At 39.4% G+C, this 17,131-nt stretch overlaps 1 protein-coding gene across 3 annotated transcripts in view; it reads left to right on the top strand.

Moving 5' to 3' along the window:
- Nucleotides 1-17,131, top strand: part of PTPRR (protein tyrosine phosphatase receptor type R) — a 140,914-nt gene that overhangs the window by 113,602 nt on the left and 10,181 nt on the right. For all 3 annotated transcript variants that reach the window (XM_042017769.1, XM_042017768.1, XM_042017770.1), the window contains 4 exons: nt 1,939-2,023; nt 7,875-7,954; nt 10,022-10,159; nt 16,347-16,457. In XM_042017769.1, the coding sequence (XP_041873703.1) occupies nt 1,939-2,023; nt 7,875-7,954; nt 10,022-10,159; nt 16,347-16,457 (414 nt within the window). The remainder of the gene's footprint in view (nt 1-1,938; nt 2,024-7,874; nt 7,955-10,021; nt 10,160-16,346; nt 16,458-17,131) is intronic.

Here is a 17,131-nt window from a genome sequence, read left to right on the forward strand (position 1 = left end):
GTCTCACAGAGGTCACCATTGGGAAGTGGTAGAAGTCAGAGGCAAATATGAGGAGGGTGTGGGAGCTCATTTTGTAGTTTGTGGATGAGGAAGCAGCATTAGATGCAGGACAGAGGTGAGATGGTTTGACCTGAGGTAGCAGGGATGAGGTTTATGCAAGAATGAAGTCTTAGAAGTGAGAAGATCCTGAGCTTAGGACAGCCATCATACGGATGGAAGTAGAGTGATCTGAAAAAGGATTGGGTGAAGTACCTGCAAGGAAGGCGTATCTTAGCAGCATCACTTTGGCTGGCCTGACACAGCAAGTCATTATTTTGAGGAGCCAGCTGAAGACCAAGAAGAGATCAAGGAAGAAACTGAGTGAGGGAGAGGGGAAGAATAAAGAAGGTCCATGAAATGCACGGGGATAAGGCAGAGAAGGTAGAGAAATAAAAATCAACACAGATGCAGCCTCACATAGTAAGATGGTCAGAAGCCAAGTTGGGAAGTGGAAACGAATTACAGCATTTCATTATGAACCAGCTAAATTTTACTTAACTTTGCCATCTCTTCAGGCAGTAAGGTGAGAGGGTAGCTTCCCCTGCTTGGTGAATCCATGGAAAAATCTGCTATTGGGTGCATGCTTGACAAGCTGTTAGAGGCCTCATCCCTGTTCCTTTAAAGAAACCCTGCAGAGGTCAGTCATGCTGGGCAGGACCAGGGCTTGGGTCTGAAGGACAGTGACCATGCATTTCTTCTGTGCCAAAGTACTGGGCAGGCCTGCACCTCTAGAGTAGAAACCAACTCATTTTGAAGGAAAATCCTTAAGTAAATTTTCCAGTGATGCAAGCCAACGGATCTTCCTCATGCTCCTACGTGTCTCTAAGAGACGATTACTTAATATGCGACTTTCTCTTAGGCCAAATGTCCCAGGCTAGCATGAAGTTTCCAAGTCTCTAGTTATGACTGTTCTTTTAAGTAGAAGTATTAATTTACTGAAGATCAAATTCCAGCTTACTCTAAGATAATTTAAATAATGGTGGCCAAAAAAAAATTCAGCATAACAATGAAGATTTGAGTAAACTGAAGCATTTTTAATGTGATTTCCTAGATTATTTTAGTTGGTAAAACATCCCCCACAGTCATGAAAAAAACACTACATGTTTCATCCTGCCATTTTAAAAGGGTTGGTTTTATTCAACTGTAAAAACATTATTTCAGGACTTTGAAATCAAAATTATTCTTACCCTCCCTTAAGCCAAGTTAAACATTTTGTTCAATGCAAAATTTGTGGATTTTTACTTTTCATGCTGACAAACAACTTGAAAAACAGTAATTTTATGAGGAGTTTATTATTTGGATATTTTTGAAACTTAAAGGAAACTGTCACATTAGTTACACACATCTGCAATGTAAATCAGTCACTAAAAGATCAAAATGAGAAGCAAAAGAAATAGCTTCAGAGTTTTATTACTTTTCAGTCATTGAATGCAAAAGACTAAGTCATTCTAGTAGTTTAAATAAAAGGCAAGTGAGGTCTTTGAATTTCATTGTTAAGGGCTTAGCACAAAATTTTTTATAAGTTTGCCATATATTAATATTTAATTATTTTTAAAGTTCCTCCCCCAGTTATGTAAAGTATTGCTCTTTTTTGCCACAGTACTGTACTTTTGAACTCCACTTTTCTGGAACTATAGGGCATTTTAACCTTGGTCCTAATCCCATAAAAACTTTCTTTTTAATAATTCGTCAGAAGTGTTCCTTGGAAGTCACCCCTTCGATATGCAAGTCCCTGTGTTTATTAAAGGAAGGGTGTTGATAAGCTTGAGGTGGGAACCACTTTTTTCTTAATAACTTTGATGTTAAAAGACAGTTGTGTAACAGCAGATGGCCTTCTGGTGATAATTTCCTGCATGGCTCCTTTGGAAACATCGGTCTGATTTAATTTATTTTTTATAGGAAATACCAATGAATTTTGTGGATCCCAAAGAAATTGACATCCCGAGTCATGGAACTAAAAACCGCTATAAAACAATTTTGCCAAGTAAGTGAGTTAGCCCTTGGTTTCCTACTATGACATTTAGTCCTGCTTTGAGAACATATTGCTGTGAAAATCTAGCTATCTTTATATTTGCTTGATGTGTACCCATTCATACTTGTATTTATAATCCATGTAGAAAGATAACAGAAGCCCAGTGCTGTAGGACTGGCAAATGCAGAATCTCACTGGATGCCTTAGTAGGTACACAGGTTGGCAGCATCCCAGCCACATACTGAAGGGCAGCCTGGGCTCATGCTGATTTTCTCTGAAAGGCAGCTCAGGCAGATGAGGAGAGTGAGGTCTGCCATGCCTTGCAGTAGCTCCTTATCACAGCCCAAACCATCTTGCAGTCACTGAGTTCCCTCTGGTTGGGTCAAGAAAACTTGGAACTAAAAAAACACAGACTACAAAAAGCAAGTACAACCTATCTTGTCTTGTAGTGGGCTTCCATCTTTAAAGGTCCTCTGTTGATTGCTTTTTTTCTTCTCCATGCGCTAAACTGCCTTTGCAGAAATCTGTTTACATTCCTGACACAGTGCTGCCTCTTCATTGCTCTAAACTTGTTACTGCCTTGCTGTACTGCTTCCATATTTTCATTGGCCCAAATTCATATACAATTGCTTTGTTATAATTGGAAGTGATTGAAAACTTTTCAGTGGAATAGTTTTCCTTCAAAATACATGTTTCTCTGAAGTGCAGCTGTTTTCATAACATTTGTTGGTGGATAATGAGATATTCCATTTCTCTTTTATTAAATGTTTTGTTTTGTGTTCTGTTTCATACTAGGTTGCAGAAGTTTTAACGTTACGCTAAATATAGACATGAACAGTTGAGTTTTTATAATTTTTGACATCACCAAAGTGAAAAAGTTTAGTGATTCAAAATGTTACAGAACATTCCCACAAAAAAATGTAAATCCTTTGCTTAGGTTTGGAATGAAGAATACTTTTAAAATGACAGCATAATCCTATCAACTAGAAATTTGTTTTCTAAACATCTCTAGAATATCCTTGTGGGCGTATGTTAGATGTTAGTTGTTCAAATTCACACATCTTAAATTATGAGATTTCTCTCACCAAATCTGAAAGCATTATAATTTGTTCACATCACACCTAGGCCTTGCAGTCAAACTAATGAAAACCGATGGCCTTCAGCCTCTAGATTAATCTCAGAAATGTGATATGTAGCTGGGAAAGAAGCTTGTGTGGAGTCCTTGCTTCTCTTCTGCCTCCAGTAAAATTTTCATTGTGTTCAAGGTTAGTTCATCTCTTGCAACCAATAGCTGTGTGCTTGTGAATACAGTAGAAAAATGTTGAGGGGGATTAAAGACAGAATGTAACTGAATGCAAGTTAGATACCAAACAATCAGACAATTCAGCGTCCCTTAGAGTCTGGCGCAGTGTCAACAGGATGCACACGGAGGGTGAAATCCTGACCCCTTTGACGACAGCAGGACTTTTGCCATCAGCTGCAGTGGAGACAAGATATCACCAGCCCCCCTCTGCCTGACTGGCAGATTTTTGGAAGGAGTTCTCCCTTCCCATGGCATCTCCTGTCCAGGCTGCCCCAGCCGCCATCAGGTTTGCCTCCAGCAACGCCTTGCAAATGCGATGAGACCTGTTTCACTGTAGCATGTGTTTTGAATTGGGACACAACAGCTGGGCCATACTTGATGCTGATGAGCTTTGAGAACCAGTGTGCCTGTGTGTCTTCACCTCCCGTTAGCTGGGATGTGCCGCTAGCTCCACAGCACATTTTCAGTCCAAGCACACTGCTGCTGTGCACCACAGCTGCCCACTGACAGGCACTTTGTAACCGTCCTTGACAGAAATCACAAGGTCTGTTGAGTGTTAGCACCAGGCTTTTTCAAAGAAGATATTTTGAGGATTGAGGCACATGCTCATAATAAGTATTTGCACACCCCACACCCAGTCTGAGAGGCTTTGGAAATTATTTGAGTGATTAAATAGAACAGCTTTCCTGGTTTCCTGCTCAGATGGTATCAACCCACTGCTTTGTATACCCGCATCAGCTTTTCCATTCCCAGCACTGGGTGCGTCTCCTGAGTCGGGGCACCTGTGATGACAAGTGACGTTGGAGCTGATGGATTATGTCCTAAAAATGCCCAGTCCTGCCAGCTCCACCCTCTATGCTGTGGTAGATATTCTCATTTTCTACGAGATAATTCTGTGACAGGGTGCATGAGGGCAGGTTTATATTAGCAGATACTACCCGGCCAGACACATTCATGTGAAATACAACTAATGCCTTTTGGAAATTATTCTATATGGAAAACTACAAAGTACAGGAGATGTTACATTTCTATGAAAGATGTTTCAGTTGCAGTATAACATAGCCAACATTCTCATGCAATCACGAGGCTGCCACTTTAAGTTCTCTAAGTGTTATTTGCATTACAATAGTATTCTAATTTAACTACTGAGGGGCCAGTGTGGGATCAGAGGCAACTGGCTAAGCAGGTTCCTTAAGATCAGTGTTTCTCCATCCTTCCTCCGGACTGTGGCCCCACCCATAGCTCCTGTTAAACCCTGCTCTGTATCTTTAGCTGCATCCCCTCTGCCACCAGTCTACAGTATTTCTCACACCCTCTGTGCAGGTTTCCAATCCTGCACACAGATTTCCCAGTCTCTCACCACAGCCACTACCCTGTGGCAGAACAGCAGCCCTGCTGCTCATTCCTCATCCTCTTACTCTACATCTTCACCTTTGCCTGCTTGTCTCCTGCAGCCCCCACTACAAGTCCCTGCAGCAGGACCTCAGCTTCCTACTATCTTCTCCTGTATCTCCCACTACTTCTTCAGCCTTCCATCTTTCCTACTTCCTGTCTCATTTTTCCATCTCAAACCCGAAGCAGAATTCCTGTGGTATTTCAGAGTATACATGGACTTTTGCTTACAAAGGAGCAAGTGGTTTAACACTATTCTGTGGGTATCTTTGTATGTGCAACACATCCATTAGTTTACCACTCCCTATCTCCCTCTGAAGACTAACCTCCAGTCAGAAGTCTGCATCGAAACACCCTGGGCAGAACAGCAGATTCACACTAACATGAAGATAGACAGCACCTAGAGGGTCAGACCCAGAAGTCCACAATCTGTTGCATGAAGTGCTTGGGCTAAAACTGGCTCTGACATTCCACTATAGGGGAAAGTTAAATTGTATGAACAAAGCACTTTATTATGAAAGCATATAAACAGATGCTGGAAAACCATTCTCTTGATGCTGAAATTTTTGAGCTCCCTTGCACTCCCCAGTCCTGACTACAAACAGTCATATTTGCTCCAGTTCTGCTCCCTAATGAAAGCACCAATGGAGTTCATGGAGTGAATGATCCTCCAGTATCCATGGCATGGTGGGAAGTTGTCCAGCACTGCTACTATATAACCCTGCTTGTTCCCTGCACCAGGCACTCTCATGGAGGCAAGTTACAGTCCCTTTAACACCCTCCTATTCCTCCAACGTGATAAATTCAGGACAACATTAATTTGTTAAAGATGGAATTAGAAGCAGCATCTTCTACTCAACTGAGAGAACTATTCCAGACTTCCTAGATACATGGAAAAAAACAGCAGTAATTTTGCCTCAGCTAAAACCATAGAAGACAAATTTTATTAGTAATTGTAAGTGCTTAGCAGCTCCGGTGCATTTTCAGATGCTTTACAGACATTGATGAATTCAACCTTGCAGTCAGCATCTGTCTTTCTGCTGTAGCTTCGGACTCTAAGACTTTGGCATCCTTGAGGATAAGATTATTACTTCCAAGGTATTTGTCATTCAGAAGGAAGCTAATGACTTCCATTTGTGTCTGATGATTGCCTAGTGGCTCTGGATCTTAAGCATTGCTCAGGTTTTCCTCATCTCAGAGCTCAGTTTACAGCACCTGCCTATTTCATAACTGATCATGACTGTTAATTTATAAAAGATTCCTGTTCGGAAGCAGTGTTTGTTTCATTGATTGGAGTTGGAAGGAGGTCTCAGAAATTGTGAAACTGATTTAGCTGCTCCCTAGTAACAGAGCGATTTATCTCAAGACATGGTAATTAAAACTGGATGTTGAGTCTGCTTGGAAGAGGTTTTTTAAGGTAGGGGTCAAGCGACACCAGAATCAGAGGTATTGTGTGAGCTAGAGGAAGCGGGTGTTTTTTCAAGGCCACGTAGCCTGAGGCATTTGTGGAAATGGCTAATAACCACTCTGTGCTGAAAAGGAATGAGAGGTTTCCTGTCCTCATATTGTTAAGGGAAAAAAAAGTTCTAAGTGAAAAAAGTTAGGAAAGCTAGTACAAAGAGATTTTAACACAAGTTAATTAGGGTTCATGTAGTGCTATTAACAACAGAAGACAAGACTTCCATGTGAAGACTTTGAAGTCATGCAGTCATTTGCATATTTTAAGAAACATACTTTCAAAACATCATCCTGGGTTCTACAAAGGCTCCACTCCTGTTCAAGGTGCTCCTGTGACCTCCAGTGGGAAAAGGACATAAAGCATGTTTGGGATCATCCCTCCCCTTCCTTTGGTTTGCCAAGGTTTTATCATGTTCTTAAGAACAGGATGAAAAGTCACAAAAGAAATCCAAAAGCGTCTCTGAAAATACTAGGTTTTGCTACAGCATGGGTATATATATCAGTTATATATTTCATATGTAAACACCAGGGCCACACACTAAATAGTGTTTACTTACCTCTTTCCAGCTCAGTGCCCATGTATGTATCTTTTAACACATTGCCTAGATTGCGCTCAGCAAAGGAGCTACCCAGAGACTATTTCCAAACCAATAGGTGTCTGCATACTGTCAAAAAACCCCACTGATTATAACTGTTTAAGCCAATTGCCAGAAGAAAAGATTTTTTTCAGCATAGAAATATTTCTATATGATTTTTGTTAATGGTAGTATATTTTTTTCAGAAAAAATGTGAAGAAAGTCAAAGTGTGTCCATGGACAGCCCCCCTTGGGCATCTCATTCCCTGTCTGCTTCGCCCTTTCTGTTACATTGTATACTTGAGAATATACTGGCTTTAATTCCAAAATGGTATTACATGGGGGGTAGGGAGGGCGGGAGGGGGAGAGTGTCTCATCATCACAAATGAACAAGCAAAACCTTCCTTTCCAGGAGGGATTTAATAACCCCCAGCTCTTTACTCAACAGAACTGGCCCCCATTCCATTCTAGAGCATCCAAGACTGAAGGAAAGGAGAGTGTGAAGGAAAATGTTCTTGTATTTTGGCATTGTGTCTCCAGTCCAGTACACATGAATGGTCACAAATTGGTCAGATGAGGACACAGGGCTGAAAGGGAAGAATATGGATTACCTAGTCCAGCCCCTTACAGTGAACTTAAATTGGTATCAAACGCACATATTTTATTTCATCCCAGGCAAAGGAATCTTTTCTTAATTTAAATCCAACTGTCCAGTGTAGTCACTGAACACTACAGCTTCAGGCAAAAGTACCAAAGTCAAGTTCAAAGGACTTGGTGTAATTATGAACCATTGTACAATGGTACAACACAGGTTTCAGAGACAGTCTAGGCAGATCAGCTCGATAGGCAGCATGGGCAGGCTCGACCTTGTTGAGCATTGCCTGGGCCTGACAGTGTTGCTTCAGTGCCCACAGCTCACTGAGATGGTTCTGCACAGCTCAGCCTTGTGCAGCACAGGGGTGCCTTAGTTACATGTCATGATCCTTTGCAGAGGGAAGAATTTGGTGCATAATTCTTTACTGCTTGACAACCCCAAATAACAGTAGGTTTTATCCTTCAGAAAGTCTTTGATTCTCTTTAGAAATCTTCTAACTATGGGTTTTCTTATTAATTTCCGTCTTCCTTGTGCTCTTAGATCCTCTAAGCAGAGTGTATTTGAAACCAAAAAATCCATCTGACTCCTTGAGTACCTACATAAATGCTAACTACATTAGGGTAAGTAAATGTACAGTCTTCATGTACTTTTGAGAAAATATTTTATTTGCCATGTGAGTAGCTGGCTTTGCCAAGTTGCCACTTATTTCATTCTTACCAGTCTTCATTGATAATTCCAAATCTTTCTGTCTACATATGTGTGATAGAAATAGTTTCATGAGCCATTTGTAACAAAGGCTACACAACCATGAATGTACAAAAATGGTTGTAACAAAAAAAAATTATCAAACAGTTTATAAAAACATTAAGAAGCACGTGCATTACTGTTTGTTTTCTTTGGTATTTACTGTTTCATATTGACCTACTGCTTTATAACGAAGAAAAGAGGGTTACTTTCAACAGTGACAAATACCAGTATTTTCAATATACCAATTGATAGTCCTGAAATCAATAGTTAAGTAATTAAATAAATACTGTAACAGGTTTGGGAAAAGGAACATAGACAGATATATTAAATATACACATGTGCCCACAACACAGTCATTCACATTTTACTCCCTGTACTGGTCACATGACACAATGACTTCACCATCATGAACCCTGTTGGAAAGCATTATTTCTAAGTGTCAGGTATGTTATAGTCCTTGATCACAGACACACACACCCACACACAGAAGCGTTCTTGAACTCATGACAGAGTATATGCTAAATAGACTACAAAGAAACTACTTCAGTCAGATTTTAGGAGTGTAGTCCTCTACCTGCAAAATTAAATGTTTTCTTCAGAGTTACTACCCAGACCCTCAGCTGGAATAAAAGTAATAGTGCAATGGCAATTTGGCCCCAGAACTATACAATGATGTTGCTTCTTTAATTAACAGTGCATTAATATGTATGTACACAGCACCATGCCCCTTAACCTGCCTCACTTTGCAACCTGTACTTTCAGCATTTCTTACGAAGACATCACCATGTAACTAAGCAGAGTGGTTCTATTTGGAGAGCAACTCTTCCATGAGTCAGACCATATGTTGAGTCCTCTGAGGTATCCCTTTTCCCTATACCACCACCCTTCAAACCCACATATGGTGATTCCTCCTGCTGCTAACACCAGTTGAACTGTCAGCAACCCAGCAGTGAAATGAAATTTCACATTCATGTATACAAAATCCTTGGGCTTGCTGGGATCCTGACAGACCTGTCTTGGACAAAGTATGTCCAGGCAGATTGGTGAGTGGAAGGAGGACAGTTTGTGCCAGCTGAGGATTATCCCACTGGTTCATGCAACAAGTAACAGCTGTCAGGGAGAAAGGCACCCAAAAGGAAGACCCAAGGCTATAGGCTCCCACACCATCTCCAGCTGTTCCCCATTCACTCATTCCCTTCAGACATTGCTAGGCTCTCGCGTGCATTACTATTGGGCACCCTGTCGCTGCACAAACTCATAACTTCTCCTTTTCACCCAAAAAATAAGAATGCAGTGTCCTGTTTTTCCCATTTCTTCTTGTCTTTCCCTCTCTTCTGCTTCCCCACTGTTTGCCTGACCTTCCTTTGACCTCCTACACGCTCGTGTGTTTTGGGACTCCCTATACTCCCTATATGTGTTGTCCCTCCTATAAAGCCTCATAAAGGCACTTCTACCGTAGAAAGCATGTATAGCAGAGTCTTTGACTCCACAAGAAATCATGTATTTTAAAATTTTTTCCTGTCATGAATCTTTGTAGACAACGGTTTTACAGTTCTTATTTTCTCTTCTGTGGCTTGTTGACTATGAACTATTGGGTAAATCCTGCCGCAATTTAAATTATAGATTAAAGTACCACTGGATGAGGAAAGTCCCAATAACTTGAAGAATGGAATTAGCTAAAAGAAACCAAATAAGCAGGGAAATTTGAGAGGAATTGTTGTATTCTTAGGACCATTTAAGTTCATCAAATCAGTTTCCAGAGAAAAAACAGTTCTACTGAAAAATTTCTGATCTGCTCTACTGTTAGTCATAACTTCAGTTCAAATGTTTTTTTTAATTTCAGTTTAAGTTTTCTGCCCTTTCTGCTCTTTTATTCACCTGCAATATTGATTGATCACATGAATTTCAAGTAAATGCTTTTGTGTCTGTTTCTAAACCAGGGATATGGAGGTAAAGAGAAGGCTTTCATTGCAACTCAGGGACCCATGATTAATACCGTGAATGATTTCTGGCAGATGGTTTGGCAAGAAGACAGCCCTGTCATTGTTATGATCACAAAGCTGAAAGAAAAAAATGAGGTATGACAACTAGCCAAACTGAGAAGTTATTCCTATGGCTGCATGCTGTAGAAGGAACTTCAGAAGATATGGAAGGAGGCTAGCAGATAACTGGTTCTTAAATAAACTGTTAATAGGATATGTGAAAAATAATGAGAGGGTAGCCAAATACACCAAGTGCAATTGCGTAGCCATTATAAGTATATAAAAGTATATAAGTATAAAAAAGGACAAAAAGGAATTCCATTTTCCAGATCTGTGCTGTTGGGTTCATAACTTTTTAAGAAACACCTCATTTATCTGTTGGTCACCTCTGTACTTCTTTTTACTTTCTGGTATATAAAGACTAGATGGTTAATGTTATGATTAGCAGTTTCCTGACATGGCTGAAGTTTGCACTTTGCTGTAATGTCAGGGATTTAATCCATTCCCAATGTTACAAATCTTCTGGACCCTCCCAGAAATACAGCTTGGGCTCCCAGATGTCAACACCACAGAGGAACTTAAGACAGAATGGAAATAATACTCTTTACCTTAGTATCAATTAGACTTGACAATTGCATTTTAGTGGCTAATGGCCAACTAACTGCCTGTTACACATTCCGTGACTTTTGCATCAATTCCAAACTATATCTTCAATAGCTTTATTTAATAATCCTGTAAATTTTTGTCAGGCTTTCCTTGATAGTGCCAGAACATTTGGAACAAAAATCACTCTCCCATGCAGAAGGCCAACACAAAACCTGTTCTGGAAGACTGAATGTTAAAGAAGTGGTTTACACTTCTTTACACTGGTTTACACTATCTTGTGGACAAGATAGAGTCAGAAATAAAGGAGATGGACTTTTTTCTTTGGTCCAAACTTAGTAACGATTCCCAACTCCAGGTAGGTGCCTCAATCAAGTCTCAGTACATTGCCATGTAAGCACCAGGGCTGTATTTCCCCTGCTACACTCACACCCCTGCTATTCAAATTCAGATGCATGATGGTAGAGCAACAGAGTTTATTCAGGCAAAGTTTCTAGTCTGAGTGATGAAAGGACCAAGAGTCTGAGTGCATTCCCAGGGCTCAAACTCACTGCTCCATTTAAATGTGCACTCAGTAGATATATTCTTCTTTCTTCTGCCCTTGACTGCTGCTTCACTGTTTCTCAGCATGAGTTTAGACTTCTAACATGTACATTTTAAAATCCAGGGGTTTTTAAGAAACTCTGTGTGAAAAGTAGGTTGATCCTGTAAAATGTCCCAAGACATATTCCCAAACCAGATGCCATTTTGCACTAGACTGTTCAAAGAGGTGTTCAGAAGCCCACATTTAGAATTAATCATGAAAGCATAGCAATCGACCCAGCTAATCAACCAAAAGAGTAAGTATTTCACTGAGGAAATGCTGACTGTTTAAACACTCACATCTGACACTGTGTAAGAAGAATGACTTGAAAGAAGTGCCCAGTGGTTTTCATCGTGTCAGGAAGCTCTGTGTTTACCTGAGTTATGCAGGCTCTAGGCACTGGTGTTTATCGGCATTGTTGTGCCTGGCAATGGTAATTTCCTCCAAATAGAAAGGGTGAGGAATCTCAAGTCGTTCCCAGGCTATATAGAGAGGCTGTGTTTGTGCAAGCTGTCCTGTCTAGAAACCTTAGGAGCTCTCCCACCGTCAGCAGGTTCCTCCTGAAACTTTGCTTGCTGTTGAAAAGAAAGCAAACTCTTATTGGTCATGCTCAACATATTATCTTCACTGTTAAAATATTTGCTCTCTATAGAGAAGGCAAAAGCAGACCTTATTTAGCATAATAGTACTTGGTATTTTTTCCTCTCTGGGGTCTGCTTTATTTCCATCATTTTCAGGGAGGTAAATCTGCAGTATACAGACATAAAAATACCTTCATATCTGAAAGCATATTTGTTCACTCATCCACATTCACCCCTGAACAAATAAACCTCCATACCTGACTCTCGTGTGTAGGCCATATTCCTCAGTTGGTATAACACCAGTCAGCCTCCATTTGAGCTATAATATACTGTAATGTATGAAGTAATGTATAATGTAGAAACTCTCACATGAGAGACACATGAAAAACCTTAATCTCAGCAATAACTTAATTTATTTTACATAAGAATAATTATTTGGGACATTAGTGTCCTAGTTCAAGATATTGATGTAACAGATTTGTATTTAGTGATGGGAATTGTGTGAAATGTCGATAAATAAAGGTTTCTATAGGGTTACTTCCATATATCAGATGAAAAAATAGTTAAGACTTGCTGTGGTAAGTGTGAGTTTTTGCAAGATGGGTGAAGATATGAGAGTAGAGAGAGCAAAGTATTTATTTCAGCTGTACAAAGAAAACATGCAGAATTTGTAAAACCTGTCCTCAAAACTACACAATGTCTGAAAAAATTGAAAATCTACCTGTGCAAGGAGAGTCCACAGCAAAGAAGCTTCTGCCTGAATAACTTGTGAGAAACTTGGAAATGTAGGCCATAATTTTAGAGTTAACATGAGGAAAAACACATCTCATCTAGTGATCTAGGTACCCTTCGTGGTCACTGAAGAGCATTAGACACCTCCAAATGGTGATCCATCCCACTTTGAGAGAATGAGATAAATCACTAACTGAAGGTGACCATTCTAATTCTGTACTAATATTCTAGGACGCAATCCTCCAAAGATTTACACACTAGGCACATATTATCTTCATATATTACTGAGTTTAGTCAGAACAACTGAGTAGTGAAATTTAGATAAATATGTGGGGTGTAAGAACATTATGGACACATAATTCCACAGAGGAGTTTATAGACTTCTGTTGTATCAGCTGATTTTTGTCATTGTGCTATGTACTACATCAATAATATGCATTTATTCTGCCTTCGAAACTTACTAGCAACGTTACCTGTTCAATAGGAAACATATTTTGGGACGCTTAAGTAAAGAATCTTGCACAGCATTCCACAAGAAGAGAGAACTAATACTGCCTGATGCATCAGATTACTCGATAATGCAAATCTTGTTGTCAGTAATTACTAGGACAATATTGCTAACTCACTGCTTAAAGCTCATGTCATATTTCATGTAACATTTTTTCCCTCGGTTCGTCTATAGGCACCCTTATATATGCACAGCCAAGTAGATTTTGGAATTTGGAAATCCTACCTTTTACAGACTTCACATAAGCCTCTTTGAAGATCACTTATTAGTTGAGTATTGGTACCATAGATAGGTTTTGGAAGAACTTAGGAAGATTTGGTGCTAGCTTTGAGGATTTCAGTATATGAAGGCAAATCCTGCAAGCCCTCTTAAATTATACCTCTCATGCTTAAGTTAGTAATGACAGTAAATAGAAGGCAGGAGTAAAAGGGGATTCTGGAATTGAAGCTTTGCTGTTATTATTCTTTACTGTTGTATTATTGGGACCTTTAATGTGTAAATTTTTAGGCATAGCTATATGGAGAAATACCACAGAAGCAGAGTTGTAGTAAAGCAATTCCACAAATATTTGAGAATTGTTAAACTGCTTTTGTTCAGGGTCCAAATCCAGAGAATGTAAAGCCGGTAAATACCATGTCACCTGGGACAGCCTTCCTCCATTCGGCAGACCTGGGGACCAGGCTGCAGTAGGCACAGTTTTGGCAAGCTAAAAACATTGGCTGTGATAAATCACAGGTGCCAGCCCCGGACCAAGGCAGGGCCAAATCCCACTCAGTTACAGAGATCCACCTCAGCAGCGGTCCCGTGAAGCTTGGCACCCAGTGGGCATGGGATAGGGCATGGCAGGAGACAGGAGAGGGAATGGAAGGAAGCCTATGCCTGCAGCCGTGTTGCAGGGGGAAGGACAAAGGCTGAAATCAATTAAAAGTCATGTGAGAGACTGTTCCTTGTATAAAATTCCTAAAGTTCCTGTTTGTCAGGGAATGTTTAGTTGGGGGGGTGGGGCGTGTTTGGTTGTTTCTGATAAATACTATGTGCAATGAGTTTTTACTGCTTGCGCATGAGGCTGGACACCAGACTCCTCATCCGCTGTATCTGGCTTTTAAACTGGTTTAAAACAGAGACAAGTAGAATTTTCTTTTATGTCCAAGTAACAGCTTGAGGCAGATTACCTTTTTTTATTATGGTCCTGAGATTTCGTATATTGCTTTCTGTATACCTGATAACTTTATCCCTCTTACCTCCACCTTTTTCCCTTTTTTGAGTTAACTTTCAAAAACATGTTAATTCCCCACTCCTTAGAAGTGCTTGCATCAGCTTATCCCACCTGTACTTTCAAGGCTATTTTTAAAGCAGTAACAAACAGTATTTTTAAAAGATGCACAGCAACAGTGTTAAAAATAATCCATTGTAACTCACTAAATGTAGATGGACTGTTAAATGAAAGTTATTTTAATGAACAGCCACATTTCATTGTCCACCCAGCTCAAGTTGCCAATTCTAGTTCTGGGAAAGAGTCAAGAAAAACACTCTTCTGGAGTGCCTGAAGGCTTTGTAGTGAGCATTGCATGCTCTCATTTATCAAGAAGTCTCAGGAGTTTACTCAACTATTGTTGATTGTCAGGGCACAATTGTGTATTTAGACTTTTATTTTTCCCAAATTAGCCCTGAAAACTACACTCCCAGGGAGGGGCATGAACTGCAGATCTGGCAGATGATAGTAACTATACGTGTCACATGGGTAGACTGTGGAACTTCTGAACACTCTTTTTCATACAAATTTCTGAGTATTTTATTGCCATTCTTGATCTCTTCGGGGAGACAGCAAATTTAGGATGTTCGAGTAATTCTGCAAAAGACAGGATTTGAACGAAACCAGTCAGAATGGCCAGCATTATTTCAGGAAATGTGGCTTTCACACACCTTACATTATTAAGGTAATGAGCATCTATTTTTAGAAAAGTATTTATACAACTGAGGTGATTGAGTTCAATCCACCGTTGGGTTATCGAGTAGCAACTTAAATATCACACCTGGTGGTAAAGCCTTGCATTTCACTGATTGTTTTTCTGGATCATTTTTAACAGTATTTACTGGAAGTTATGCTTTATGGCAATTAATTTTATTAAAGGGATTGTTTCATTTTGCTGCATAATGTAGGTGACTGTCTATCTACATGTATACCAGTTGCTTCAGCAAGAGTTTGTGAGGAAATACAAACAAGGTCTTTCTGGGATTAGTATTATTGTTCTCTTGGGGTTTTGGGGTTTTCTATTTTTTTTATTTATTTGGTTGGTTGGGGTTTTGTACCTGTGTATTGGATATGAAAACAGAAGGTTTCCTTTAAATGTTGGGGTGTCTTTTTATTAAATGAATGAGTTGGACTGGCCAGCATTATTTCAGAGAATGTGGCTTTTGAACACCTTACATTCTTAAGGGAATAAGCATCCATTTCTAGAGAAGAGTTTATACAACAGAGATATTTGTTTTCTGTAGCCTATAGAGATACTGTAATTGAAGTGAATACTGAAGACTTGAAGATAAGCAAACTATTGCAGGGGAAAAATAAAATGGGTTTGCCTTGTAAATACTATTTCTTCATCTCCTTTTTGGTAGATGCTTGTGAGATAAATTGCTGAAATAGTGTAACACTGCTGAATCATTGAGAATTCTGCATATAATTTTTCGTAGCTCTAGCAAGTCTGATGAATTTTTTAACATTAATTTCCAGAAACTTATATAGTAAAACAACTCAGGTTCTTCAAAATACTGTAACATGCACATTAAGTCCAATTGAGTTCAGTAAGATCTAATGACACATTTACATTCTTTCTTGTATCAGGGCCCAGGAGAGTAAATAGGATAAAAAGTCTTGTGACCAGAGGACAAATTCTGAATCTCTTGCTCAGAAGGAAGTCCCATTTGGAAAGACAAAACCTCAAAAGTTTAATTTTAGAATTTTCTAGGAAGAAAAACCCTTTAATTTTGAATGTGGAAAATAGTTCCTATAACTGAACTTCAGCTTTTAAGAACAAAAACAGCTGTGCAAAGTGTTCTGTGAAAGAGATCTATATTGTAAAAACTCAGATCCTGAAAACCAGGCCTAAGTCATTCAGTAAGAACTCTGCAAAATCTTATTTAGGAATACTTCTCACATGAAAAACATTTCACTTGAATTCATCTGAATTTTGCAGAAAAATACATTCCATGTAAAAATTAGATATGAATATGGCTCCAGGATCCAATTTGTTGGTGACACTGATGTTTGCTTTCCAGAAATGTGTGCTTTATTGGCCAGAAAAAAGAGGAATCTATGGGAAGGTTGAAGTCCTTGTTAACAGTGTGCAAGAATGCCAAAACTACACTGTCCGTCAGCTTACAATAAAGGTAATAATCTGCATCTGAGAAACATCATTCATAATGGTCTATTTTCTTTATTGTTACATGAAGTTAAAGGGTTGGCTTTTTTAAAGCACATAAATTTTTGCAGGAGGAGCTATGAAGCTGCAAGGTAGGGTTGAGACCTAAGTACTGGAATACTTATTGTATTGCCACTTTGTATCACTCTGACAATAGAAAAGGCTTCAAAAAAGAGTGCAAGTTTCAGTCTCGTTAATTGCATTTGTTTGGGGGCCCTTTTAGCATTGCCAAGACAAAGTAAAGGGATTTTAGTTAATGACAGAACTAACATAGCATTGTTCTAAAAAAAAGATACGTTGCTCATGTTGTGTGCTGAATGCACATATAACTTATCTGAGAAGCTAAAATTACAATAACTATGTAAGGAAATCTTCATGCTTTCGTGGTTCTCACTAAGCATTAGTTGTGCGAAATAAGACAGATGCTCCTCTTCTGAGTTACTCCCCATATTACACTCTCATCAGATTAACCTGCTACTCCTGACAAAGCATTACAATAAATAATGTGTTGGGAAAATTTGTTTGTTTCAGCCCCAGCATTGAGAAGTGAGCAGAAGTCATATCATCCAACACAAATTACCCTAGCCCATATTTAGCCTCTTTTCTTGTTAAAGTAAGTGGTAGCAGACTCTGTTGGAGAGA

The sequence above is a fragment of the Corvus kubaryi genome, unplaced genomic scaffold (assembly GCF_017639235.1).
Source record: "Corvus kubaryi isolate FWS band 111438036 unplaced genomic scaffold, C.kubaryi_AGA036_p1.0 137, whole genome shotgun sequence".
Taxonomy (NCBI): Eukaryota; Metazoa; Chordata; class Aves; order Passeriformes; family Corvidae; genus Corvus; species Corvus kubaryi.